Below are 27,813 nucleotides of genomic sequence, written 5' to 3' on the forward strand. Positions count from 1 at the left end.
AGTGAGTCTTCTTATAATGTGACCTAACTTCGATAGCCTGTTTCATAATTTTCGCTTCTAGGAAGAGTTGAGGCTTGATTTGATCTAGAAACCACATATTTATCTTTTTTGGTGGTCCACGGTATCCATAATACTCTCCATCAACACCACATTTCAAATGAATCAACTTTCTTCCTTCAGCTAGTGACACATCCTTACACTTAAGAATCTTTTCTAGCTCCTTCATGGCTGCCCTGCCCACATCTGCTGATGTGGCCATTGACTCCTGAAGGGGGTGGATGCATCTTAGTCTGGTGTCTCAGCTGTGACCATTCTGCCTTGATTTACTCTGTTGGGAGTTTAGCTTTGTCCCCTTCTGTCGCTGTCTTCTACTAGCGGGTGAAGACTTTTTGTTCTTTTGGCATTCCTTCAATTACCCCTCCTTCCTAACCAATGTTTTATGTTTAGTATGTATTTTAACTGTTTTATATGTATTTGAACTCTGTTTTTTAAACTCTCTTTAATAGAGGTATGTTTATTTTAATGGTTTTTTTAATGTATTTTATCATGTATGTTTTCAATTGTTAGCTGCCTTGGTGGCTCTTGTAAGGGCAGAAAGGCAGGATATAAATTTTGTTAGATAGATGGATAGATGGAGAGGCACTTCTGGTGGTGCCATACCTCCATGTGTGTATGAATGAAGCAAGCAACCATTGGGTGAGGACAATAACTTGGATCTTTCCTGTGGGTTGCCAGGCTAGGAGGGAAAGTGAACCTTAAGTGAGAAGAACCCCCATGATTTGCCCTGCTCACATAGTTACTGTTACCAGGCATTAATGAAGTGGCATAGGATAAACCCCTGGTGTCGTGACTAAAGCCATTGAATGGCACCCTATTGAGAAGCATCTCTTTCAGAAGTTAATTGATCTCCTTCAGGGATAAAAAGGAGCCTTTATGATCCCTCTCGTGTGAGTCCCTTCTAATCCACATGTGCCAAGCCTTCTCAGGAGGATGTCCCATTAGACTGGGCTTTGTTGAAGATCTCAAAGGTATATTTCATTGCCCCACCTACTAACTACTTTATCAAGGGCTGTATTTGCAGGAATGTTTTTGATGTTGTTGGGTTGGTGTTTTTCCCCCTTGCATTCATACACCCATTTCATGTACATTTCATGCTGAGAAAATGTTACGTAACCTCTGCGAGGCCACTACAAACGGAAGCATTTCCAGTTTCCATGCAGCATCAGTACTGTTTGAATCAGCCTTAAGGTACATATAAGTGGGTAGATTGACCCTTCTGATCATTGATATTCTTCATGAGTTTGCTTAACGTGGAATCATTCTGACTCCATTTCACATCTGTTCATCTTGCCAGTAGTTTTATTTGTATCAGTTGTTTTAATTTAGGGAACAGTGTTGGGTTTTAAAGTACAGCATTAATGATCTGGAAAGATGCATTGGGGGAACTGATAAACCCATGATGTTGAGGACATAAAATGGAGGCTTCCAGCTGTAAATAAACAATAATTCACAATTCAAGGTAGAGCCCCCCCCCCCCCCGCAGGATAATTACACTTTCAGTCTGGATTTTTTTAACACCAAGAAGGGTGGGGGGAGTATTTGTTCTTTACAGGCAGGGCTGGCACGATCTCAGCTCTGGAGCACATTTCACCAGCAGAGGAGAGAAAGCCAACTGAAGTGCTTTCAAGCAGGAAAGGTGGGGGAAAGCAACATTAAAAAAACATTATCCAGGAAGAATAAAAGAGATCATGAAAAAAAAAACAACCCCAAGCTTTGCAGGGAAAAGGAGTCACGCAGAGCGCCTGTCACTGCAAGAGAGCCCTAATTATAGAGAAAGAAAGGGAAATGCCACTTCTTCCTGAATTTAGGGTGTCTTCTTGAAAACTCTCCAGTACGAAAGCATAACTTTGATCGCACTATATTTCCCCCCTTTTAATTTACAAATCCAATGCCTCTGTGACTGACATAATGCCTTTTTTACTAAGCGATAGTAAAAGAGGAAGACCCAGGAAAAGAGGAAGACCCAACAAGTGATGGACTGACTTAATAAAGGAAGCCACAGCCTTCAATTTGCAAGATCTAAACTAGGTTATCAAAGAGAGGACATTTTGGAGGACATCGATTCATAGGGTCGCCATGGCCATTTATTCATGGAAGGTTTTGCATTGGATTCGCCACTCTTTAGATGCACTTTTCCCCTATCCATATTCTCAGAACTCAACAATAAGCTGCCGTGCAGAGTTTTGAGAATTCAGATGGGGGAAAATGTGCATCTAGAGAGTGACAAAGCCAATGCAAAACCTTCCATGAATAAATGAGTCGGAAGCGACTTGACGGCACTTAACACACACACACACACACACACACACACACACACACACACACACACAATAACACCAATTGTAATATTACTTATGCCATTAAAGGTTTCATTCATTCATTCAATAACACACACACACAGGGGCCCCAAGGCTACATTGTCAGCGGCAAGATTTGTTCCAATCCTTACATCCCTCCAACCCTAGCTAGATGCTGCTCAAGATCAATGGACCCAGGAGCTTCTAAGGGAGAAAAGGGAAGAAGGAAAGCATGTCGACGCGCTTTGTTTCCACCGGTAGCCCTGCACTAAGCAGTTGGGAAAAGAAAAAAAAGGGGTGGAAAAGGCGAAAAGGGAACGCGCCCCGGATTCCCCAAAGGATCCCGGCTGGGGTGGAGCTTTCACCGCATCTTGTCCCCCCCAAGGGGGAGCTCGGATGAAAGGGCTGCAAATCCCGCCCGAGAGAGAGAGAGAGCCTCCCCGCCCCCTCCCCGCAGCATGGGGCGGGGGGAGCGTGCAGCGGCGGCGCCAGGGGCCGGTCCGAGGAGGGAGGAGAGACGTGATGGACAGCTGGCGCGCGGGGCAGGCGAGGCAGGCGGGCGGCGCGCGCAGCCTGGCGGCCGGCCGTCGAGGGGCGCGCGCTAGGTCTCCCGCGAGGAGCCCCGGGGCCCCTTTCCCCACGGCCCGGCTGCCTTGAGAGGCAGGCTGCCCGCCTGGACTCGCGGCTGCCGCTGCTGCTGCAGACGGCAGGGTCGAGGCCGCCTTTGCAGGAGGCGCGCCAAGGAGAGGCAGGCGCTGCAGCAGCACTAGCACCACCACCAGCAGCAGCAGCGGCGGGATGCCGGCGGCGGCCGGCGACGGGCTGCTGGCCGAGCCCCCGTCGGCGGGTTTGGGCGACGGCGAGCCCTCCCCGCCCGCCGCCCCGGGCCCCGAGGGGGCCTCCCCGGCGGCCTGGCTGGACGCGGCGGCGTGCCGGGAGCGGCTCCGCGGCTTCCAGCACATCAAGCGCGTCGGCAACTACCTGATCGGCAGGAAGCTGGGCGAGGGCTCCTTCGCCAAGGTGCGCGAGGGGATGCACGTCGCGACCGGAGAAAAGGTACCCGCCGCCGCCCCCCCTTCCCCTGCGCCCTCTGCGCTGGGCTCGGCCGCCGTGCACCTTTCCGCCGCCCGCGCTCTCAGACCTCCGCCCCGGCTTCGTTGCGGAGTGCGGAGCCTTCGCGCGGGGGGGGGGGGGGAGATGCGCGGCTCGAGAGCGGCCAAGGCCAGGCGAAATTGCCCCCCAGTTTGCCAGCGTGGTGCCAGAGCTTGATCTATTGCAAATTATAGCTTGATCTATAGCTTGATCTATTGCAAATTATAGCTTGATCTATTGCAAATTATAGCTTGATCTATAGCTTGATCTATTGTAAATTATAGCTTGATCTATAGCTTGATCTATTGTAAATTATAGCTTGATCTATAGCTTGATCTATTGTAAATTACAGTGGGTAGCCGTGTTAGTCTGTTTGCAGTAGTCAAAAAGGGCAAGAGTCCAGTAGCACCTTAAAGACTAACAAGAATATTTTCTGGTAGGGTAGGAGCTTTCGTGAGCTGTAGCTCACGAAAGCTCCTACCCTACCAGAAAATATACTTGTTAGTCTTTAAGGTGCTACTGGACGCTTGCCCTTTTTGACTATTGTAAATTAGCGAACGACACAGCTGAAGAGTCCCGCTAGTGCCCCCCCTGCTGCCCCCTTGCCTCTTAGTGCCCCCCCTCGGCAACCCCACTACCCCCCAGGGGGTGGTAATGCCCACTTTGGGAACCCCTGGTCTAGAGTCTTGCATTTCTAATAATTTTGCAGAGGAAGGCATTTCAGCACATGCAATTCAGGATAGAGAGCATTCCGTTTGGAGCATTTGGAAGGGGGGGAATCAGCGCCGGATTGACGTCTAAGCTCAACAAGCTATAGCTTAGGGCCCCGCTCTCTTGGCCCCCCCCAAAAAAAAATTGAAAGGGGAAAAAAACCTGGATGTACATTTCCAAAATATAAGATAAAAAGCTTTTGTTTTTGCCAAATGCCAATGTGTTTGAGTTATTAAGTTTGTTGTGAATAAAAATTCGTTTACAGTTAGAGCTTAATAACTGTACATTATTTACAGTTAGAGCTTGAGAATAGTATATTCTTACGTGTATTTCAGTTCAACAATTGCTTTGATAAAATACATACTTTGTTATGTGCAGATGGCTTTAGATACCTATTAGGTCCATAAATTACCCTATAGCATATATTCAACACAAAAAACCAGCGACAATTTGTTGTTGACAAAGGACAGCTGGACATATAAAGGGCCCCATTACCTTCAATAGCTTAGGGCTTCATCAAACCTAAACCCAGCCCTAGGGGAAATCTGCATCTAAAGAGCGGCAAATCCAAGGCAAAACCTCCCCTGCAGAAATGGCCACGTGTGAGTGGGGCTGCTTCCCTGCAGCGGCCCCATCCGGCCGCTGCCTTTCTGGGGAGGTGGACTCTCCAGGGTAATTCCTTGATTCTCAGCTGCCTGCAGCTTTGTCCTGCAGCTTTGTCCTTTGTCCCGCCAGTGATCCCCCTCCTCACTCTGCACCCCCAGCTGCTGCTCCCCGTTTCTCCTCCCAAAGAACCTCCAGCAGTTCGCCCACAGGGGGCGCTGTTTGCTAGTTTCCCCGCGCGTGGGACAAGTCCTCCCTGCATGACGCCAACCCCTTTCGTTCCCCTTGCACCTGTGCTTAGGGGGCCGGTGCCGGATTTACGTGTAAGCTAAACAAGCTATAGCTTAGGGCCCCACTCTCTTGGGCCCCCCAAAAATTTTTGAAGGAAAAACAAAACCTGGATGTACATTTTCAAAATATAAAATAAAAAACAAATGAAATAAAACCTGCATGCAGCAACAGTGTTATCATTTTAAGTTCGAGCTTAATAATTATTTCACTATTAATATACTTCTTCTTAATTGTATTTCAGTTCAACAATTACTTTGATAAAATACATATTTTTTATGTGCATATGGCTTTAGATACTGTGACAGCAAGGTAGACTTCCCCTGACTTTGGAAGTTCCACTGATTTAGCAATTTGTAATAATCTCTTTTCCTTTCTGTAAATGTATTAGGACAGCAAGGGAATAGCTTGACGATGGGCAGGATATCTCTGTGTGTCTGTAGTGCTGTAACTGGGGCAAAAGTCACGGAGGGTTACAGTAAACCATAACAAGAACTGGATGAAACTGTTACTATACTGCCGCCTCTATGTCTGTAATGCTATCAGCTTTACCCTGAATGTTGATGGGTTGTCATATCTTGAATTTGGATAAATATCTCTCCCTAAGTACAAGCGGGACTCAGAGATTTTTGCCCATTACGACCTCTGGGTCGCAGCTGCCAGAATAAACTGTTTTCTTGAAATAACGATTCGGGTCTCTCTCCCCCCTCCCCGAACCCCGTTTACCACAACAATACCTATTAGGTCCATAAATTACCCTATAGCATATATTCAACACAAAAAAAACAGCGACAATTTGTTGTTGACAAAGGACAGCTGGACATATAAAGGGCCCTATTACCTTCAATAGCTTAGGGACTCATCAAACCTAAATCCGGCCCTGCTCAGGGCGGGTGCCAGTCATTTTTGAGCCCTAGGCGAGGCTAACTTCTTGCGCCACCCCCCTGTCGCTAACCAATTTTCAAAAACAGATGTCTTGTAGAAAAAAAAATAAAAGCACAAAACTTTATATAAGACGTTGTAATTAATTATATTCCATAGCACTGTTGTGGTACTTACCTTAAAATATAAATTGTCAGTTGCATTCCCCCCACCCCAAGAAACTAATATTCTTAGTACTGCGCCTCTCAGGCCAGTTTTGCACCCCTCTGAGGTCTGTGTCCTAGGCAGCCGCCTAGTTCACCTGATGGTAGCACCAGCCCTGCCTGTACTGGATATGGGCTGCAGCCGACAAAAACGCCCCTGCCCCGCTTGTGCCACAGGTTGGAAAAGAGGGTAGGCTTGCTCTTATTTGAATTAAAAAAAACCCCAAAGCTAATACACCAGGATCATACAGTCATCAAAGGGGGGAAAAAGAACTCCAAGAAAGAGGCCTTGTGTCACCACGGCACATTAAATTTTCTGTTCCCCCAGAAGGTCGGACCAGAACCAACGGGTTGAAATTAAATCAAAAGAGTTTCCGTCTAGACATTAGGAAGAATTTTCTAACAGTTAGAGTGGTTCCTCAGTGCAACAGGCTTCCTCGGGAGGTGGTAAGCTCTCCTTCCCTGGAGGTTTTTAAGAAGAGGTTAGATGGCCATCTGTCAGCAATGCTGATTCTATGACCTTAAGCAGATGATGAGAGGGAGGGCATCTTGGCCATCTTCTGGGGATGGAGTAGGGGTCACTGGGGATGTGGGAGGGAGGTAGTTCAGAATTTCCTGCATTGTGTAGGAGGTTGGACTAGATGACCCTGGTGGTCCCTTCCAACTCTATGGTTCTATGATTCTAAATATATACATTCACCCTATAACCCTATTCATCATGCATGTCTATACATTTTTATCCTACCTTTCCCAAGCAGTTCATGAATGGTTGAGATATGATATCCTAAGAGAGACCGACTGGACCAAGGTCACTCAGTAAGGCTTGGAGGTTTTGGTTTTTTAAAACATGGCTGAATAGGGATTTGAACTCTAGGCTTTCAAGGCATATTTCCAAGCTTCACTGGTTCTCTCCCTAAGATCCAGTGGTGGTGGTGGTGGGGAATTGTATTGCCCAGGCTACAAACTGTATTACATTTAGCACTGAGGAAATGCAATAGAATAGAAACACAATATATTAGAGACTGTGGATTCTTTGTTACAAAAGGGCAACAATTGCATTTTAAAAACCTAATCTTTTATCATTTGGGAAGTGTATTATGTTTGTACTGTACTGAGCATGCCCTGTGTACAGTAAGGATTACTTATTTCTGGTAATCTCCTGTGCTTTTTGCTATTCTGTTTCAACATGTAATGGCAAAATAACACGACAACTAATAATTTCAAGCATTTATTGTTTGACAACTGGAAACTGACTATTGTGTTTAGAGGTTCTTGATACTGTTAAAACAAGATGCTGTTTAGGTTTTGACATGGAAACTAAGGTATAAAATTCAGGAATACTTATGAAGGGTTCTTTTCACTTTCATGTTTCACAAATAGCAGCGCTTATGCCATTTACCCTGGGATAACATACCCTGGGCCATTAATGGATAATGATGAAATAAGTGGTTTGAAGATGACTAGTCTGAAACATTTTACAAAATCATTTTCCAGTTAGGTATGTAAGTTGGGGTTTTTTGTTTTGTTTTGTTCTTTATCATTAAATTGTGTTGGAGAAACACCTCCACCAAGGCTGCACCAGCGCCTCTGCCTCACACAAGGCTGCATGCCCCCCCCCGGTGCCAACGTAAGTGGCCCTGTGGCGGCATTCGTGCCCATTTGGATGGCGTAAGTGGCACTTATGCTGCGGCAGAAATTTCAATTTCTTCATCATCAGCCTTAAAGTTGTGTAATTCCTCAGTAGTCATTACTTTTGTTTTCTTGGTGATCAACTGTCATCTTGCTTTGGCACTTTCTGCTTCAACCTTCATCAGTGGTTGTTTCAGTTCCTAATTTTTTTCTGCCACTAATATGGGGCCATCAGCATTATCTCAAATAGTTAATGTTCCTTCCACCAATTCTTCATCTAAATCTAATCCATTTTTTCTTATGATGTGTTGTACATATAGATTGAAGAGATAGGGAGATAAAATACATCCTTGTCTGACACCTTTGCCAATTGGGAACCATTCCCTTTCTCCATTTTCTTTCCCAACAGTAGCTTCTTGCCAAGAGTGCAGGTTGCACATCAAAACAATCAGATGCTGTGTCACACCTATTTTTTAAAACCAACCACAGCTTTTCATGATCAACACATTCAAAAGCTTTGCTGTACTCTATAAAACAAAAGCTGATTTTCTTCTGAAATTCTCCCGTATGTTTCAGTAACCAGCATAAATTTGCAGTATGATCTCTAGTGCCTCTTCCTTTAATGAATCCCACTTGAACATCTGGCATTTCTCATTTCATATATGGTAACATTTTTTGCTTGTAAGATTTTGAGCATCACTACCTGCATGAGAAATTAATGTGACGCTCCGTTAGTTGCTGCAGTCTTTGACATCTCCTTTTTTCTGAATTAGAATGTAAATCGAGCATTTCTAGTCTGTGGAGCATTGTTTTGTTTTCCATATTTGTTGGCATATTCTTGTTAAGATTTTGATGGACTCCATTTCTGTGGCTTGAAATAGCTCTATTGATATCCCATCTATTCATGGTGATTTGTTTCTCCCAAATGCTTTGAGTGCAGCTTTCATGTCACTTTCTAAAATTGCAAATTCTTCTTCAGAAGATTCTTCTTGGAAGGAATCTAATCTTTTCATCTGTTCTGTAAAATTCTTCAGTGTATTGTTCACATCTTTTCTCTATTTTGTTCTGTTCCATGTTGATCTTTCAGCATGCCTAATCTTGCTTTAAATTTCCCTTTGATTCCGTGGGTCTTGTGGAACAGATCTCTTGTTCTTCCTTTTTTGTTGTTCTCTTTTGTTTCTTTACACAGGTTGTTATCATAGTTCTCTTTTTCTCTACATGCCAGTCAAAGGATCACTGCATTTAGACTTCTGATTCTATTTCTGTCAACTTTTACTTTTGCTTCTTGTCTACCTTTAGCAATCTAAAGAGTTTTGTCAGTCATCCATTGAGGCTTTTAATTTCTTTTGACTACAGAAATAGTCTTTGCTCATTCTTCCTTGAAATGATAGGTCTCAACCCATAGTTCTTCATGTTCACTTGAACTTAATGATGCAAGTCTGTTCTTTATGTGATCTTTAAACTCTTCAGGAATGCTGTTCAGATTGTAGTTTGGCACTATGAATGTTGTGGAGTTTTTTGTCAACTTCAGCCTAATTTTTGATATTAACAGTTTTGATATTAATAATCTGTACCACAATCAGCTCCTGATCTTGTTTTAGCAGAGAGAATAGAGCTTCTCCATCTTCTGCTTCCAATTATGTAATCTATTTGATTTCTACATTGGCCATTTGGTGATGTCCATGTATACAACTGTTTGTTTGGTTACCTGAAACATGTGTTTGGTTACCTGAAACATGTGTTTGCAATGAATAACTTGTTGTCTTCACAGGATTCTATTAGTAGCTGTTCTGCTTCATTTCTTGCTCCTAGCCCAAATTTTATGACAATGTTTGATTCTACTTTTGCATTCCAATAAGCTATGATTATCCAATCAGCTGTGATTATCGGCACATCTTGTTTAGGTGTGTGATCAGTTTCTTTCTGGACACTTGCATAAAAGCTTTCAATTTTTTTATCAGCATCTGTAGTTAGGGCATAAACTTGAATGATGGTTTTCCATGAAGTCTGATTGATATTGTTCTGTCAGACTTTGCATTATAGCCTCGACTGCGTGTGCTACATCTTGCCTTGACTTTAGAGCAACTCCGTTTCATTTATGTCTGTCATTTCCCGAGTAAAACACCTTGTAATTTTTTGACTGAAAGTGTCCTAATCCAGTCCACTTTAGTTTACTCACTCCCAGGACTGCAATGTTTAAACATTCCGTTTCTCATTTTACAATTTTGAGTTTACCTTGATCCATGCTTCTCATATTCCATGTTCCTATTATTCTCACATTCCATGTTCCTATTATATGTGTTGAACAGTTTTGGACATTGTCCCATTCATATCAACGCTTGAATGTCTTTTGGCTTTAATATTTTTTTCATTTTGGATTGCCTCATCATAAGATTTTCAGAGAGTGAGATGATCAGAAGTGGTTTACCAGTGCCTTCTTCTGCGCAGTACTAACCAGGGTAAGCTGAAGTGTCACAGCCGTTGTCTATGATAGATACTCCACCAATGTCACCTTCCACTACTGCTGCTGCCCAGAAGCTACCCTTCAAGGATTCCTCTGTGTCCCTCACCATTGGAACAGTCAGTTCTCTTCTGCTGATGTGGCCGTAGATTGCTGAAGGGGGTGGACGCATCTTAGCCTGGTGTCTCAGCTGTGACCATTCTGCCTTGGGTTTAGCCTCTTGACATTCTAAACTCCTTACATTTGCAGTATCGCTTTCAGCTTTGCTGACACATGCGAACTTCCTCACCACATTAAGGTGTGTGTCCAAGAGTTGTCAAACTCTTCTATTCATGCACGGTAACTTAGGGAATGGGACTTTTAACAATTGCAGTGGTTTTGTTGTGGATTTTAACTTTAGACCATTGTTTAGGACATTTTGACACTGTAGAGTTTGCTTTTAGGGTTTTGTGTAAATCTGCAAGCATGCATTTTCTCACTTTTTTAGCTAACTGGCAGTTTTCAGCTTTCAGAAGAATAACATATGAATCAATGGCTTTATGCCCAGAATAAATCCTAAAACAAATGGAACAGAGTTTGCAACACTTATTCTTTGGAATGCTCATGGAGTCCAATATCACCCAATTTGAGAAAACGTATTAGATAGTTTAATAAAGTACCCCCTGAGGGTACCAAGTAGGGTTGATGGTCCAAGCAGAGGCTGGGGTAACCATCTTTTACTGAGAGAGCTCCTGCATCTTGGATGTGTGCCTGTCATACAGCAGATAACATTATTCCCCAAAGCATGGAGGAGAACTGAAGGGGAGAGCTGATTCTGTCAAATTAAATTCGTCCTGCAGCTGCTAGAGGCACAAGAAAAAAGCCCTGCCAGGAAAAAAAAAAGAGTGAGAACATTATTTCAGGGTCAAGGAGGAGCCAAAATCTACCAAGCTGGACATTTCGAATGGCTGCAGCTATATATGAAGTAGCTAAGGGCTTTTGATAATGTGGATCAAAGAACCTGAAGGACGCTTAACATTTGTATTCTAAATGAGGCATTCGTAGATTAATGAGGCAGTGTTGGTATATTCTGTTCATTTTCTGGTCTAGACAATACAGAATGACTGCCAAACTCAAGTGTTTCCTTCATACATGATTTTTAGATTTAATATGGGTTCTAAAATATATAGGATGGTTCGTCTGCCTTGAATCAAATCTGAGTTTCCAATGGAATTGGGATTCAATAAATGAAACAAAGATTTTGGCTTGTATCTTGTATGAAGTACAAGCATTATCAGCACTATATAATTATCTAGGTTAGCTTTTCATTCCTGGCCACTTGTATTATTTCATGTTTGATATCATTCTCCTGTCACTTCCATAGTCAAGATAAATGCAGTTGGGCTTGAGGATGTTAGTCAAAACTAGAATGTCAAGTGAGTTTTTACATAATTATCATTATAATTATGGTGAAACAGTGTAAACTGGTAGAGTTAAAATCATAAGTTTTAGAACAGCTTATTAAGCTTTATATTTTCTTTCCGGGTGGGCAGAGGTGGCAAGTAGCAGTTCCATTAGGTTTCCATGGCACTAGCAGAAGAGCTAGGTTAAAAGATATGCAGAACCTATTTTAAAAAGCAACATTTTTCTTTCCTCCCAAAACTGCACCATCTGTGTTTCAGACGTGAGCGTACAGTTGAAATGAGATGTGCAGCAGGATGCTGGAGTTAATACAGGCTTAAATCCTCTGAGTACAATAGTGGGGGGGAAAAAAGAGGGGAATAAGACCCAACCTGAAAACAGAAGCTGGGTACCCAAGGTTGGGTAGAAATATATATATAGATATAGACACACACACACACACACACACACACACACACACATAAATATAATTTATTAGAAACACTAAGTAAAGGTTAAAATATTTAAAAACATTGAAATAGCACAATGGCATTTCCTAGGGTTGATCTCTGTAACCACATACCAAACGCGTTTTGGCCTATTGGGCCTTCATCAGTGGTTAATTAAAACCCATGTTAAGCCTGCACACATTTACAGAAATAAATAAATAAATACATACATACATACATACATACATACATACATACACACACAAACAGTTCAAACCCAAAATATTGTCGAAGGCTTTCACGGTCAGAGTTCATTGGTTCTCGTAGGTTATCCGGGCTGTGTAACCGTGGTCTTGGTATTTTCTTTCCTGACGTTTCAAAATTACCAGGAAAACCAGCATACTGATCAAGAATTCCACTCTTCATCCGGACACACACAGAAAACTATGCAAGACAGAAGCACAACCACCACGATTAAATGGACTACCTAAAATTCATAAGGATGCCATCCCACTCCGACCCATCGTGAGCGCCATTGGTTCCCCAACATATGAATTAGCTAGATATTTGACCACCCTCCTACAGGACCACATTGGAAAAACCACTTCTTACATCAAAGACTCAACTCACTTCATCAACAAAATCAGTCCGTTGAGACTCAATCCACAGGATATATTAGTCAGTTTTGATGTTGTATCCCTCTTTACCAAGGTTCCAGTAAAAGACACAATCTCATTGATTAACCAGATTTTTCCAGAAGATATAACAGCCTTATTTCACCACTGTTTGACAACAAGTTATTTCCTATGGGATAAAGAATTTTACGAACAGATTGATGGAGTAGCTATGGGAAGTCCACTCAGTCCAGTAATAGCAAACATTTACATGGAATATTTTGAAAAGACAGCATTAGAATCGGCACCTTACAAACCTACAGTCTGGTTCAAGTTCGTAGATGACACTTTTACTATTTGGAGCCATGGTGAAGAAAAATTAATGGACTTTCTAAACCATCTTAATAATATCCATTCAAACATTCAGTTTACCATGGAAAAGGAAATTGAGGGTAAACTCCCATTTCTTGATACCCTTGTCATCCGTAAAACAAACTTTCAGTTAGGTCACAAGGTCTACCGGAAACCAACTCACACAGATCGCTACTTACACAAAAACTCCAACCACCACCCCCGACAGAAAAGAGGAATAATCAAAACATTAATGGACCATGCAAGACGGATCTGTGAACCACAGTTTCTCAAGGAAGAAACTAATCATCTAAATCACCCACTGCTAGCAAATGGCTATTCCAAGAATGAAATCAGAAGGGCCATTAAACCAAACAAAAATCAGAAAACTCAGGAAAAACAGTCTCCCATAGGAAAGGTATTATTGCCATTTATTAAAGGAGTCACTGATAGGATGGAGAAACTTTTGAAAAAACATAACCTACAAACAGTGTTTAAACCCACCAAGAAAATACAACAAATGCTACGATCAGCCAAAGACAAAAGAGACCCCCTCACCTCTGCAGGAGTATATCGTATACCTTGCAGCTGTGGACAAGTTTACATTGGGACAACAAAATGCAGCATACAAACAAGGATAAAAGAACATGAAAGATACTGCAGACTGGGCCAACCTGAGAAATCAGCAGTGGCTGAACATGGACTGACACAAACAGGACACAGGGTCTTATTCCAAGACACTGAAAGACTGGACAATTCTACTAACTATTTTGTCAGATTGCACAGAGAAGCCATTGAAATTCATAAACATCAGCACAACTTTAACAGAAGAGAGTTTAAGAATGAATAAGGCTTGGCTTCCTGTCTTGAAAACCTCCAGACTAACAAAGACTACAGTCCACAATAGCCATGCAGATTAGCTTTGGATTTCACACATTAACAGATCACTTCAGGATACAATGGTTCCATATTAACATACCACACCCTCATTAGCACATTATCTTGATACTTACAGGACAATGGTTAGCACATTACCTTTGATACTTTTTGCAGGACAATGATTCAGCTCAAACCCAACCCCTTTCTGACTATATATTACTCTTCCTACACACTTGACACTGAGAGACACTGTCCTTCAGTGTTACTCCTCTGAAGATGCCTGCCACAGCTGCTGGCGAAACGTCAGGAAAGAAAATACCAAGACCACGGTTACACAGCCCGGATAACCTACGAGAACCAGTTCAAACTCAATCAGGCATGTGTATAGGTTGTAAAATCTATTACCAGTTACTCAAACATCTGGTCACATTGGTTCTAGTTGTAATACTGGTTAGTATATGTCTTTCATATACTATGTGTGCAGGTATCAGCCTAGCAGAGCAGGGGGTAAATGAAAGATGACTGAGGAAGGCACTGGCAAACCACCCTGTAAATAAAGTCTGCCTAGTAAACATTGGGATGTGACGTCACCCCATGGGTCAGGAATGTCCCGGTGCTTGCACAGGGGACCTTTACCTTTTAAGGGTCATGGAGGAGTTTCGCTGCTGTTCTGTTGTTAATAGAAGAAGACGATGAAGAGATGGTTTTTATACCCCGATTTTCTCTACCTTTTAAGGAGTCTCAAATCGGCTTACAATCACCTTCCCTTCCCCTCCCCACAACAGACACTTTGTGAGGTAGGTGGGGCTGAGAGCATTTGCGACTAGCCTAAGGTCACCCAGCAGGCTTCATGTGGGGGAGTGGGGAATCAAATCTGGTTCTCCAGATTAGAGTCCACCGCTCCTAACCTCTACACCACTCTGGATAAACTTGTGCAAGAATATAATGGCCCATACTATTTTGAGGTGCGATTGTGTAATCCAATATAGCACTCCAGGTTTAGCCTGAGTTTGGCCCAGACATTTTGTAGAGGATATCAGTGGTTGCCATTGTAGTGGGGAGTAAACTGCATACTACTTGGATACTGTTCTCACCTGTGGCTGTGAGTGATAGGTGGAATCTGGGAAGTGCTGAAGATCTGCTGTTGCAGAGATGGGATTGGTGTTTTCACTGGTCATCACTGCCGGTGGAACATCCACGTGAAAATTCTGCTTGCAGGCTGCTCACAGTTCTTCTTTTGAATTGGATTAAAGGAGGGTTTCCTTTGAGCGAATTTAAAGGGGAGAGTCTTGGGAGGCCCATGAGTTGTGAGTCAGAATGGGCAAGATGCGGTGTGGAAACCCCCATTTAAATTGGGGGCTTCCTGTGTCCCATGCAGGGGGAAATTGCTGTGTGGAAAAACAGTTTTAAATATGTGAAAACCTGTTAAATGCTATTGGCGGACAGGATTAGTAGAAGTACTTTGAGTTTGCAGCATTGGCTTCCAAGGTTACAGAATGATTCTGCAAGAGTCTATAGATAGATATTGAAACCACGTCATTTCTCTTTATTGCAAGGAAGTCTTGTAATCACAAAGTTTGAGTGCTTTGATTTCAACCTACTCAAAAGTCCAGTGGTTCATTTCATTAGTGTTACCGCAGAGTTAAAAAAGCTTCCCATTCTTAGCTGTCCTATGAAATCAGCTGTTTTGAATTACAGTACCTGGTAGTTAGTGCAAAGTAGCTGCTAAAGATACCAGGTTTGTATACCATGTAGATAAAATTACTAATATTAGAAGTGGTTCTTTTTGTAGAAAGCTCTGTTTTTAGACTATATTTACAAAGCAAACAGATGCTGCACTGTGTTTTTTTTAGAACCTGGAAAATGCAGGGGTGGTTTGTGTGGGAAGAACAAGCCCTCCACGGAAAGCTGGAGATTCCTGTTAACCTTCAACCGGTTCATATTGAATGAAGCAAGCATTTCGTAAAACAGCTGTGTAGTAGGTCTTGTTGGATCTGTCATCTGTCAGTGATGGATCATTTCATATAATTTTTTTTAACCCTGCACACTACAGTAAGCAGACATGTTTTCTTTTGAATATCATGCCTGGCCTTGCCTTTTGAACTGCTTGTGAACAATTGAAATATGCAGACAAGGAGCAATACAGTTCTAAATCTTTTCTGCAGGTGTAGCATTGCCAATTCTGTGTCTGGCCTACATAGAACCTAAATGAGATTCACTCCTAGAAGTAGTCGTCACAGGAGAAGTAGAATAGATCCAAAGCAGTGAAAAAACGAATCAACAACCATTTACTTTTAAATAAGAGATTTTGGAAGAGTACATTTGCAGGAATGAAGATGTCTTTTCTCTTATTCACAGCAAGATTGCCTCAAGTTAGAGTAAAAATGTTGGCAAAGATGTAATCTTCACCAAACCTCTCGTATTCTGCTGTACCTGCCATCTCTCAGGTTTCTACAGTCCTATGCACTGTGGTTTTTTATAAGGCAATTCAATTGGTCCACTGCCTTAAAAAGCAGCTGTTACATGTTCCACTGTCTTCCTCCACAAGTTATTTCACCTGTGGTTATTAGGGCTATAATTTTGCACCAACTGCAGGCATGGGATAAGGGTGGATGAGAAGTCACAGTGGGTTCAACCTTGTTCTTTTTTAGTGTGGCAACCCTATTTTCAATGGTATTTGGCTCCCACTCAATCAGTAATGCCTATTCAATATCCTGGACAGGTAAAAGGTAAAGGTAGTCCCCTATCCAAGCACCGGGTCATTCCTGACCGATGGGGTGACGTCACATCCCGACGTTTACTAGGCAGACTGTGTTTACAGGGTGGTTTGCCAGTGCCTTCCCCAGTCATCTTCCCTTTACCCCCAGCAAGCTGGGTACTCATTTTACCGACCTCGGAAGGATGGAAGGCTGAGTCAACCTTGAGCCGGCTACCGGAAACTGACTCCCGTCGGGATCGAACTCAGGTCGTGAGCAGAGCTTTTGACTGCAGTACTGCAGTTTACCACTCTGCGCCATAGGGCTCACTATAATATAATATAAAGGCTGGTAAGATTTCAGTGACAAATTATTTTGTAGATATGGTGATGTCCAGACTATGATACAATAAACGCACTAACTAATTTGGGTGGCAGAATTACAGTCATTAAAACCCTAAATGATAATGCTCTCTCCTCGCTCAGTTAATAATCTCATCCATTCTGTTTTCCTATTGTAATTCTCTCCAAGGCACAGCCTATACACAAACACTTTTAAAGAAGTGAGTAAGATTTTCTTTGCCATACAAGTCTTGCTTTTCAGTTTTCTTTTTCAAAGCCACATGATACAGCCAGTGGAGCAAGACAGTGTTTCCTTGCCTACCCTGCAGGCAACTGGAATGGAAAATGATACTGGCTGCAAGCCCTGGGAAGGACTTGAGCTCATAGATGGTGAACCCTAATCACCTGACCAAGTTCATGTTACTCACGTTTAGTGTTATGATGGAGCTTTCCTGTTTGGGAAAATAAACGAAAGACCTTCGAAATGCACTAAGAAATTGTGATACCTCTATGAAGCTTCCTTTCAGTCCTCTTTTATCTGTAGTTTCATTGTTAACTGAAAAAAATATAACCTCATCTCTTGTTGCTCTCTATTTGTAAAGATACGTTGTGAAATACTTGAGGTTTGCTACTCTAACTAAGGAGCAGAAAGAGATAGTCCAATAAACCAAAAGCTACAACTATGTGGATTAGGGGGAAAATGCCCCTTCTGTGACCAGGATGCAGGGAGCTTCATCCTGCCTGCCCAAAGGCTGCTGCACTTGAACTACGGCAATCCCATTTTTTTTCTTTCCGTCCATGGTGACATTCATAGCTGAATCTGAGGTTCCTTCAGTGAGGTTTAGAATCATAGAGTTGGAAGGGACCACCAGGGTCATCAAGTCCAACCCCCTGCACAATGCAGGAAATTCACAACTATCTCCCCCCCACACACACCTCCAGTGACCAGAAGATGGCCAAGATGCCCCCCCTCTCATCATCTGCCTAAGGTCACAGAATCAGCATTGCTGACAAATGGCCATCTAACCGCTTCTTAAAAACCTCCAGGGAAGGAGAGCTTATCACCTCCCGAGGAAGCCTGTTCCACTGAGGAACTGCTCTAACTGTTAGAAAATTCTTCCTAATGTCTAGACGGAAACTCTTTTGATTTAATTTAACCCGTTGGTTCTGGTCCAACCTTCTTGAGCAACAGAAAACAACTCGGCACCCTCCTCTCTATGACAGCGCTTCAAGTACTTGAACATGGTTATCATATCCCCTCTCAGTCTTCTCCTCTTCAGGCTAAACATACCCAGCTCCTTCAACCTTTCCTCATAGGACTTGGTCTCCAGACCCCTCACCATCTTTGTTGCCCTCTCTGGACATGTTCCAGCTTGTCTACATCTTTCTTAAATTGTGGTGCCCAAAACTGAACACAGTACTCTAGTTGAGGTCTAATCAGAGCAGAGTAAAGCGATACCATCACTTCGCGTGATCTGGACACTATACTTCTGTTGATGCAGCCCAAGACTGCATTTGCCTTTTTACTTACAGCATCACACTGCTGACTCATGTTCAGTGTTTGGTCTACTAAGACCCCAAGATCCTTTTCATACACACTACTGCTCAAACAAGTCTCCCCCATCCTATAATTATGCATTTGATTTTTCTTACCTAAATGCAGAACTTTACATTTGTCTTTGTTGAAGTGCATTTTATTAGTTCTAGCCCATTTCTCCAGCCTGTCAAGATCCTCCAGCATCTTGGCTCTGTCTTCTACTGTATTTGCTACCCCTCCCAATTTAGTATCATCTGCAAGTTTGGGCCAGCTTGTTCAGTGACAGTGGAACCATGATTGGAGGACTCCACAAACCCCTGCTGAGCATATGGAAGTGCTCGGCCTAGTTCTTTGGCTCCTATAGATTTAATCCAGACATGTAAATAAATCTGCAAAGATCATTAATCCAGATGTGGAAATGAGACCTCAAACACTTTCTACTAACCTGCCTGCCTACATTTTGACTGATGTGTTGCATAGATGGTTTAAAAGAGACCAAAAAAAAAAAAATCCCTTTCCAATATATACAGAAATCTCTACCTTTTCACCTCTGGGCAATTCTTATTCACCACACAAGCAGCCAGGAATTAGAACTGAAAACATGACTAATCTGGGAACTGGTGCCTCTTTCCAGAGAGATCTTGTTCAATTTTGTATATAGTAGGCTAGTCAGTTGGAAAGGACCCTTTGAGAAAATGGGTAGCTTTTAAGTTCCCCAGTAGGCCATAACAAAAGCATCTTTTGTTTGTGTGATTGCATCCTGAAGAGTGCCTGAAAGCCAGAAGCTTGTGGTGGAGAATAATGAGTGAGAAGTATATGCAAGAATGTTTTAGAGCAAGTCAAAAGACAGTTGATTTTTTAAATTGCTTTTTGGTATTGCACCCGAGAAAAATGCTATATTGTATCTTTCTTGCAGGGTTATTTCAAAATGCATCACTAAGTATGCAAGAGATGAAGACTTAATGCTTATTAACATATCATGACATAACACATACCGTGGAATTTCAAAAGGATTTGATAAAATAAATACCATGTTGCTGATGTGCGGTATTTGTTGTGTAATATGTGGTTTTCAAGTTCTTTCCTTTGTAGAATCATAAGTTCACGTCTATTTTAAATTATGCTGCCCTACCAGTATCATCCTTTTGGAATAACTAATACTTACTAGTCAAAGTTTGTTGACTGCAATTCTAGCCTGAATTTGAACTAATTCATGTTAATGTTTTTAAACTGTAAATTTCCAGATTTTTCAGCAGGCAAAATGATACATATATGATGACTACTTATTGGCCATTTATGCATGGGTACTTTGCCTCACATTCTCTGCCGGACTGCTTCAGGACTTCGCTGGAGTTATGCATGATTTTTCTTACCTGCAGAAGTCACTTCGCTTCTGCCTCATGCTTTTCACGGGGTTTCAGGATGCTGTTTTGCCATGAATTTAAAGTCTGCTCCAAGCCCAAATTGTTGCAAATCAATGCAGTTTCTGTGCATAGCCTTAACTTCGAGTTTTTCTCCCCATTCCCACTCTGAAGGAAGGGCATCTTGATCTTTGGGTATTTCTCGCCCATTGCTAGGGAAGGCAGGACTTAACTAACAACTTCTTGTCTCCTCGGTGAGGAATGCCTCCACTTCCAGTTCTTCTCCTGCCTTTGCTGGGGAGAGCGCGTCCAGCCATAGCTGCGACCTAGGTCAGATAGGGAAATTAGGTTAGGATCCTTTCCCCTCTCTTTTTCTTATCTCAGTGTTCCCCCCTTCCCTCCCTCTCATTCCTGTTCGAATGTGTGAGGTTTTAAGCTCCCGGCTCTGCCGACTAAACGCTGAGCCGTGGAAGAAACAGCTGAGCCGTGGCAAACAAAATGGCTACCGGGGAAGCTGCATCGGAGGAGATCGAGCTCCTTTCTGATGCAGATCAAGAATTGGCCCTAAAACCAGCTCTCGCCGCTAGCCACCCTGGCAGACTATTGGAAAGGGAGTCTGGCAAGGCTTCGCTGCCCTCCAACTCAGCCAGAATTACGTCTAAGAAAATCTAGACAAATGGCGGGGGGAAAGGCGGCAGTCACAAGCGCCAGTTTAAGCAGAGCTCCACTTCGACCTCTAAGGTTCCTGCCAGATCCTCTGCTGCGCCAACGAATATGGACTCCCTGAAGCCTGCAGAGGGTAAAGTACCCCCCTCAGAGGAAACCCCCCCAAGACCCCTACTTTTGAACAAGTGAATGCTATGATAGATAGCGCCTTTGAAAAGCATTTTCAGAGGCTGCAGGCTCTCATTCTCCCTTTCCAGCAGAGTTACCCACCTCAGGGATATTTCCAGCCATTTTCTCAGGGGTGCCCACATAGCGCCCACATAGCATGGGGTCTTCCCCTGTTTCTTCAGCTATCTCAGACCCCCTTCAGGAGGAGCCCTGTGGCAGCCAACGCACCCCCTCTAGGCAGTGGCTCACTAAAGCTGCTATGAAAGCTGTGCCAAATACCCAAGAGCAGTTCAATAGAGATGACTGCTCCTCTGTGGGTCGGGCTTCTGGGGCTGATGATAAGGAAGAGGGAGAGTTTGTTTCAGATGAAGAACTATGGTTATACAGGAACAGCAGCCCAGGCTGTTCTGGTCTGACGATTTTCAGGCTCTTTTGGCCAAGGCTCTGTTTGCCTTAGACCTATCCGATGAAGCTGAAGTTTTGGAGGAATCTAAACCTAAATCCAGGTGCAAAGCCTCGAAGGAATGTTTTCCCCAATGTGATGCCCAGACTATTAAGGTTCCCTTACTGGAACACTTTGAAAAAGTTATTAGAGTGGAATGGGACAAACCCCTCCACAACAAACAGTTCTCCGGCAATGCCAAGAAACTATACAAAATGGCTTCATACGGAATGGAAATGCTGGAGCTACCCGTGGTGGATGCTCCAATTACTGCCCTACAATCCTCTGACTTTCTGTCTGAGGATGGAGTAGGCTTCATTAAAGATCAACTGGATAGGAAAATGGAGTTCCTTTCCAGGAAGGTGCATGAGGCGGCGGCACTATCTATTCAGGCTAATACCACTATAGCACTCATGGCTAGGGCCTTGAATGCTTGGATCAAGAAGCTCGCTCAGCTTCTCCCTACCACAGATAAAAAAAATAGCTGAAGGCCTGTCTCGAGTGTTAAAGGCATCCTCCTTCATGGCAGATGCTTCTCTAGATGTGGTGATTTTCGCAGCTAGATCGGTGGCCTCTAATACTGCCATCTGCAGGGCTCTATAGATAAGGCCATGGTCAGCTGACTACAGGTCCAAGACCATCCTAATGGCACATCCCTTTAAGGGTGGAAAATTGTTTGGAGAGAGGTTGGATAAGATGCTTTCTGAAATTAAGGATAAAAATAGGGCGCTCCTTAAGTCCCATAGAAAGGACTTCCACTATGGCCAATACTTTCAGTCCTTTCTATCCTACCATACCTTATCTAGGTTTAGACAGGATCAGAGGTGCCCACACTGGTTCTCTCAGAGAGGGTTCTTTTGCTGCTTCAACAGATTCAGTCACCCCTCCCAACCACAGCCCTTCAGGGGAGACAAACCTGACAAGTTCTCCAAAGGAAAAAACCCGACAGAACCGACAGGTGGAAAGGTTATTTTCCCGGTTTTACCATCCGGAAGCCAAACAAGTGGATGCTCTTCTGACCCAGTGGCCTCCATGCCTCTTGTACGCCTTTCCTCTGCTTCCCATTCTTCCAAAGGCTCCTCCACTAGCCACTTGCTGCTTCAGTGAAGAGAGGCAGGGCAGTCCAGCCGGGCGGTTGCACTTTTTTGTTGGGGGCGGGCAGCCCTAGCCTTTGGAGAACGCAGTTGCAAGGGAGGGACCCAGACTTCCATGCCTATAGATGCGCTGTGTCTCTTGCTAGCTCTATTTGTGCAGAGTGATACAGCCTACAACTCGGTATGGCATACTAGCCACATATAGGCAAATAATTGCAGGGCTGACTTTTGGAGTATCTGGATTACAGATGCAAAGAGCAGAACTGTTCACAACAAGGAATGGCAAACAGGAGTGAAAGGAAGAATGTTGAGGTTGAAATATTATGCCCCTTGAGTCATAATTCAGCACAGCTGATATGAACATTGAACTCCCATGGGTGTCAGTAGAGCAATATTACTATACTGGCATGGTTTACTTTTGCTGTAGCAAAATTGTAAAGAACAATGAGTCACTCAGCATCTTTGGAATATCTAATTGTATATTTCATCACCATATCTGAAATGGGAACACTTAAATGTAACATGTCTTGCAGATCTACAAGTCTGTTCAGAAGATCCGTAAAGAGGACTTTTATGTTGGGATGACTGTTAAAGTACCATCATCATTATTAGGCACCCATACTCTGCTTTTATTTTGCCACATGTAATCTAAGAAGCCTCATCCTTCTCATGTGCGACAGAATGCATTTTCAGAATTAAAGAGGCAAATTATAATTCATTAGAAACATCTATATAGGATATGGTCCATCGGTGTTGTGGCATTTAGTCTATTTGGCCTATATGTGTTCCATGTTGTTCTTAAAACTGAAAAGGACCAGACATAACAACAACAACAACAAAAACCACTTTTGTTTTATGGCACTTGTAACCCATGGTTTCCTAGGGCATTTAGTATAAGTCAGCAAAAGGAAACTAAGGCTGCAATCCTGAAGTGGGGGGAGCTCCTTAGGAGCTGCCGTGACCCCGTGTCGGTGTAAGTGCCCATTTATCCCAGGATAATGGGCACTTATGCCATCCTGGGTACAAACATGCCGGCGGTGGGGAGCCATGGAGCTGCACCGGCCCCCACCACCAACGCAGCCACGCCGGCAGGGAATTCTTAGAAGGGAAAGTATACGTTGGCTTGGGGGGGGGGCATTCCTGGGGTGCAGCTGCCTTTAGGCAGCTTCCTAACCCCTTTGGACCTGGGAACACCCCCCTTGAGCTGTGGCATGGCTAGGCCACCTTTTATGGTGGTGTAGCCTTGCTCTTTTTAATAGGTTTTTTTTTACTTTTTAAAGGTTTTAAAAAGCCTTTTATTATTTTCAGTGGCCTGGGAGCCTCTGTGGAGGTGGTGTGGCTGCACTGCTCCCAGCCACTGCCTAACTGCCCCCCCCCCTTCAGGAATGGGCTGCCCGATTTTACCTGATTAGCTGTCTGTCTGGAATTATCATGATTTGTGCATTCATTTTTATAGGCAGTCCAACCGGCATTGTAATTAGCCTGTTGCATTCCCAGATTTTTTGTGGATTTCCCCCCAGATAAGTTTTAAAAAGGTAAAGGTCCCCTGTGCAAGCACCGGGTCATTCCTGACCCATGGGGTGACATCCCGACGTTTCCAAGGCAGACTGCGTTTGCGGGGTGGTTTGCCAGTGCCTTCCCCAGTCATCTTCCCTTTACCCACAGCAAGCTGGGTACTACATAAGTTTTATGTAGATCTTATTAAAAAAAATTAAAATACAATTGTCGTGCCAGAAAGTCTTGCCTGAAGAGTCAGGATACTGTTGAGGCTTCCCAAGCTACTGTTCCATTAAGTGTCATCCTTCTCCTTCCAGCTGAATTAATTGCTTCCTGATCTCTGCTGGCTGGCCTGGCTATTTCTTTCATAGCACTCATGAATAAGTGGTTGATTGTCAGCTTTTGTGAAGAGTGGGGAGCTGTTAAGAACTTGTTTTCTAGTTAGTAGCACAGCAATTTTGGGCGATAAAATAAAAAAATGAGCAGGGATTTTAGGTTGCCACAAAGTAAAACAAACAAACAAACACAGTATTTATGCCCCTCCCAACTGATAATTAATAATTCATAAAACAGCTAGGAGAGAACAGAAACTAATTAATTAGGCGAAAAATAAAAAGGACTAAAGTAAAACGTAGGGAGAGCAGGACCTTTACGGAAGGAACCCTTGTTGCAATTCTGCTTCCAGCAAACTGCAAACGAGTCATCCGTTAAACAGTGCAAAATAAGAACCAAAGTAGATGTTATAGCATCCTCATGTCTGATCCAAGCACACTAATGCCATTTTGGAGCAGCAAACATAAGAAACATTAAAACATTTACAAAATTAAACAGTTAAAATTATAAAACAATTCAATTAAAAACACATGAACAAACAACACTAGAAGCAGGTCAGTAACCATTATTGGGGGTATGCCATAAGAAACAAAAAAGTCTTCACTTGCTGGTGAAAGACACCGATATAGGGAGACAGAGTAATCTCCCTGGGGAGGAAGTTCCAAAATTTTGGTGTCATGACCAAGAAAGCCCTTTTTCAGGTTGCCACCCATCTAGCTTCATATGGTGGGGGCCTCCAAAGCAGGGCCTCCAAAGACAACTAGAGTGTATGGGTAGGTTCATATGGGAGGAGCTGGACCTTAAAGTATGTTGGTCCCAGGCGATACAGAGAAGAAGAAGAAGAGTTGGTTTTTATATGCCGACTTTCTCTACCACTTAAGGGAGACTCAAACCGGCTTACAATCACCTTCCCTTCCCCTCCCCACAACAGACACCCTGTTTAAAGGTCTTTAAAGGTCATATCAACACCTTGAATTGAGCATGGAATCGAATTGGAAGCCAGCGCAGATGGAACAAGGCGAGTAATATGGTCCCTATGACCCACTCCACTCAACGCTGGCCACAGCATTCTGTACCAGCTGTAGCTTCCAGACTGTCTTCAGGGGCAGCTCCACATGGACCTCATTGCAGTAATTAATCTAGATGTTACCAGAGCATGCACCACAGTGGCAAGATCATCCAGAACAGGGGACAACCCATTTTCTGGCTCAGACCCTCCCCACACGAGTAGCACCGTCATTCTGTTGGGATGAAGCTTCAGTTTGTTATCCCTCATCCATTCCAAAACTTCTTCTGGGCGCCAATTCACAGTTTCCACAGCCTCCCTGGGATCTGCTGATAACGCAAGATAGAGCTGAGTGTTATTTGCATATTGGTGGCAACTCAGCCCAAATCTCTGGATGAGCTCCCTCATTAGCTTTACATAGATGCTGAAAAGACAGAACCTTGGGGAACCCCATAGGTCAAGATCCAGAGCAGCAGTTCCCCATACTCTGAAACCTACACTCGAGGTAGTCCTCCCAGTCCCAAAAGGCTATCCAAAAGAATACCATGATCAGTGGTATTGAAAGCCACCAAGAGGGCCAGGAGAATGAACAGGATCGCACTCCTGGCACATTTCATCCACCAGGGAAACCAAAGCCATTTCAATCCCATAACCAGGCCTGAAACCACATTGGAATGGATCTAAACAAACTGCTTCATTCAGGAATCCCTGAAGTTGGCCAGCTACCACTTGTTCAATTACCTTGCTTATGAATGCTACATTTGAGACCACACGGTAGTTATTCAATTCTCTTGGGTACAGAGCAGTTTTCTTTAGGACTGGATGACCGCTGCCCACTTCAAGGCAGGAACGACCATCCCGTCTCTCAGGGAGCCATTCCCTGTCTCGTGGACCCAGTCTGCCATGCCCCCCCCCCCATGGCACTTAGGACTAGCAAGGCAAAATTTGGTGAATGTTCATGTGGTTGACCATTATATTATTGTTTATAGAATGCGAACTCACATGGGTTGTTTATATACTGTTTATCTTGTTTTCTTTAATTATATGCCCATTTATTTGAAACTAAATTTGAACTGAACTGAAGTACTCTTGATCTGACCCTGTGAAAGATGTCAAAGCAAACCTTTTAGAAAACAGTTGCACAAAACTACTCTTTTGTGCCATCTAGTCACACCTGACTTACAGCGACCCTGTAGGGTTTTCAAGACAGGAGACGTTGGAGGTAGTTTGCCAATCTGACGAGATCAGGCAAGCCTAGGGCTATGCAGATCAGGGCACCACACCACACCACTCTTGTTTACTTTCACAGGTTCAAGGGCGTGTGTGAAGACTTGTGTGAGATACAAACTCACCTTAGTGGAGTGGAGTTAGCCGTGTATTAAAGGTCTCTTGTAATGTAATGATAAGGACCTAGCCTTTGGGAGGGGGAGAAAAGGACAGCACAGCGTGGAGGGAGAGGCTTGCTACTGCTTGGCAGTTCTTTTTTTAATTTATTTTTTAAGGTATTGAAGCAACTCCTGCACTCGTGCGCTCTAGTGGATGCATGCTTAGCCTCCTAAGGAGCATAAGCATTCACAAAATCACATGGCCATGAGAGTGGAGTGGAGTCGCTCACAATTTCATAGGCGCTGTGTGTCCATAATGCTTGCCTAACTGCATTCCGTGGCGCTTTCACAGTTGAAAGGGATGCACTAGCTAAGAGACAACTGGATTTTCCTAGCATCAGAGTACTGAGATTTGAGTAACTCGAAAATGTGATAATTACCCCCAGCCACAGGTATTGTCTCAAGAAAAATACACAAACATCACACGAAAAGATAACTTGTTAAGGCCTCAGGAAGAAAGGGAAAACAAGGTAGTTTATTATTGTGCACTGCTTGTAAACTTTGTGAGAGTATCTGATTTGCCCCTGTTGAAGCAAAGTGCTGAATTAGATTGTCCTTTGTTGTGATACAGCAAACACTTCCTTATGTTCCTAATGCACATTCATACCTCACTTGTTCGGTCATAGGAACTGGTCATAACTTTAAATGTGTGAGTTGCTTAAATTGCGGCCATTTCAGTGGAACTGCTCCTGAAATTAAAAAATTGGTGATATTTAAGTTTCTTATCAAATTTGGCTTATAAAGCAAGGAATGTTATCGAGATGCAGTAAAATAATTCCTTTGAATGCCACTTTTCTTATAAACAAAGTAGTTAAAGCTGTGTGGGGACAGTCCACAATCTGGCAACTTGCATTGAAGGATTTTCCTTTTTATTTATACAGTGAGAGTGTTAATTAATTTCAAGTGCTGGATTTGGTTTGGAAAATCCTTATACAAATCTAGGTTTTTAAGGCTTTGGAAGCTGACTTGGAATGTTCTGGTGTATGCCTCACTTCTGTATTTTTAATTACAAGAACAAGCAGTAAGAATAAACACCTAATTAATCTGACACCGTCTAATACTTGAACCGTCTATCTTTAAATATTTAAATCTGAATACCTTAGCTTTTAACTATAAACCTCCACTCACTTGCTTTCCAGTGATTGTAATGGGACAGATGGGTTGGGGGTTGCTTCTTTAGGACCTACTCTGGCAATCAGTGAGTGTGTGTTACTCCCGCTTTTGTAAGAGTATACAGTTTTTCATTACTCCAGCTTTTGTAAGAGTATACAGTTTTTAGAATCATAGAGTTGGAAGGGACCACCAGTGACATCTAGTCCAACCCCCTGCACAATGCAGGAAATTCACAACTACCTCCCCCCCCAAACCCCCAGTGACCCCTACTAATA

The 27,813-nt window shown here is 43.2% G+C and overlaps 1 protein-coding gene across 1 annotated transcript in view; it reads left to right on the forward strand.

Moving 5' to 3' along the window:
• The first annotated feature begins 3,155 nt into the window (after positions 1 to 3,155).
• HUNK (hormonally up-regulated Neu-associated kinase) overlaps positions 3,156 to 27,813 on the forward strand; it is an 81,011-nt gene continuing 56,353 nt past the window's right edge. Inside the window, exon 1 of the mRNA XM_056858329.1 lies at positions 3,156 to 3,413. Coding sequence (XP_056714307.1) covers positions 3,156 to 3,413 — 258 coding nt within the window. The remainder of the gene's footprint in view (positions 3,414 to 27,813) is intronic.

Source organism: Euleptes europaea, chromosome 12 (assembly GCF_029931775.1).
Source record: "Euleptes europaea isolate rEulEur1 chromosome 12, rEulEur1.hap1, whole genome shotgun sequence".
Lineage (NCBI taxonomy): Eukaryota > Metazoa > Chordata > Lepidosauria > Squamata > Sphaerodactylidae > Euleptes > Euleptes europaea.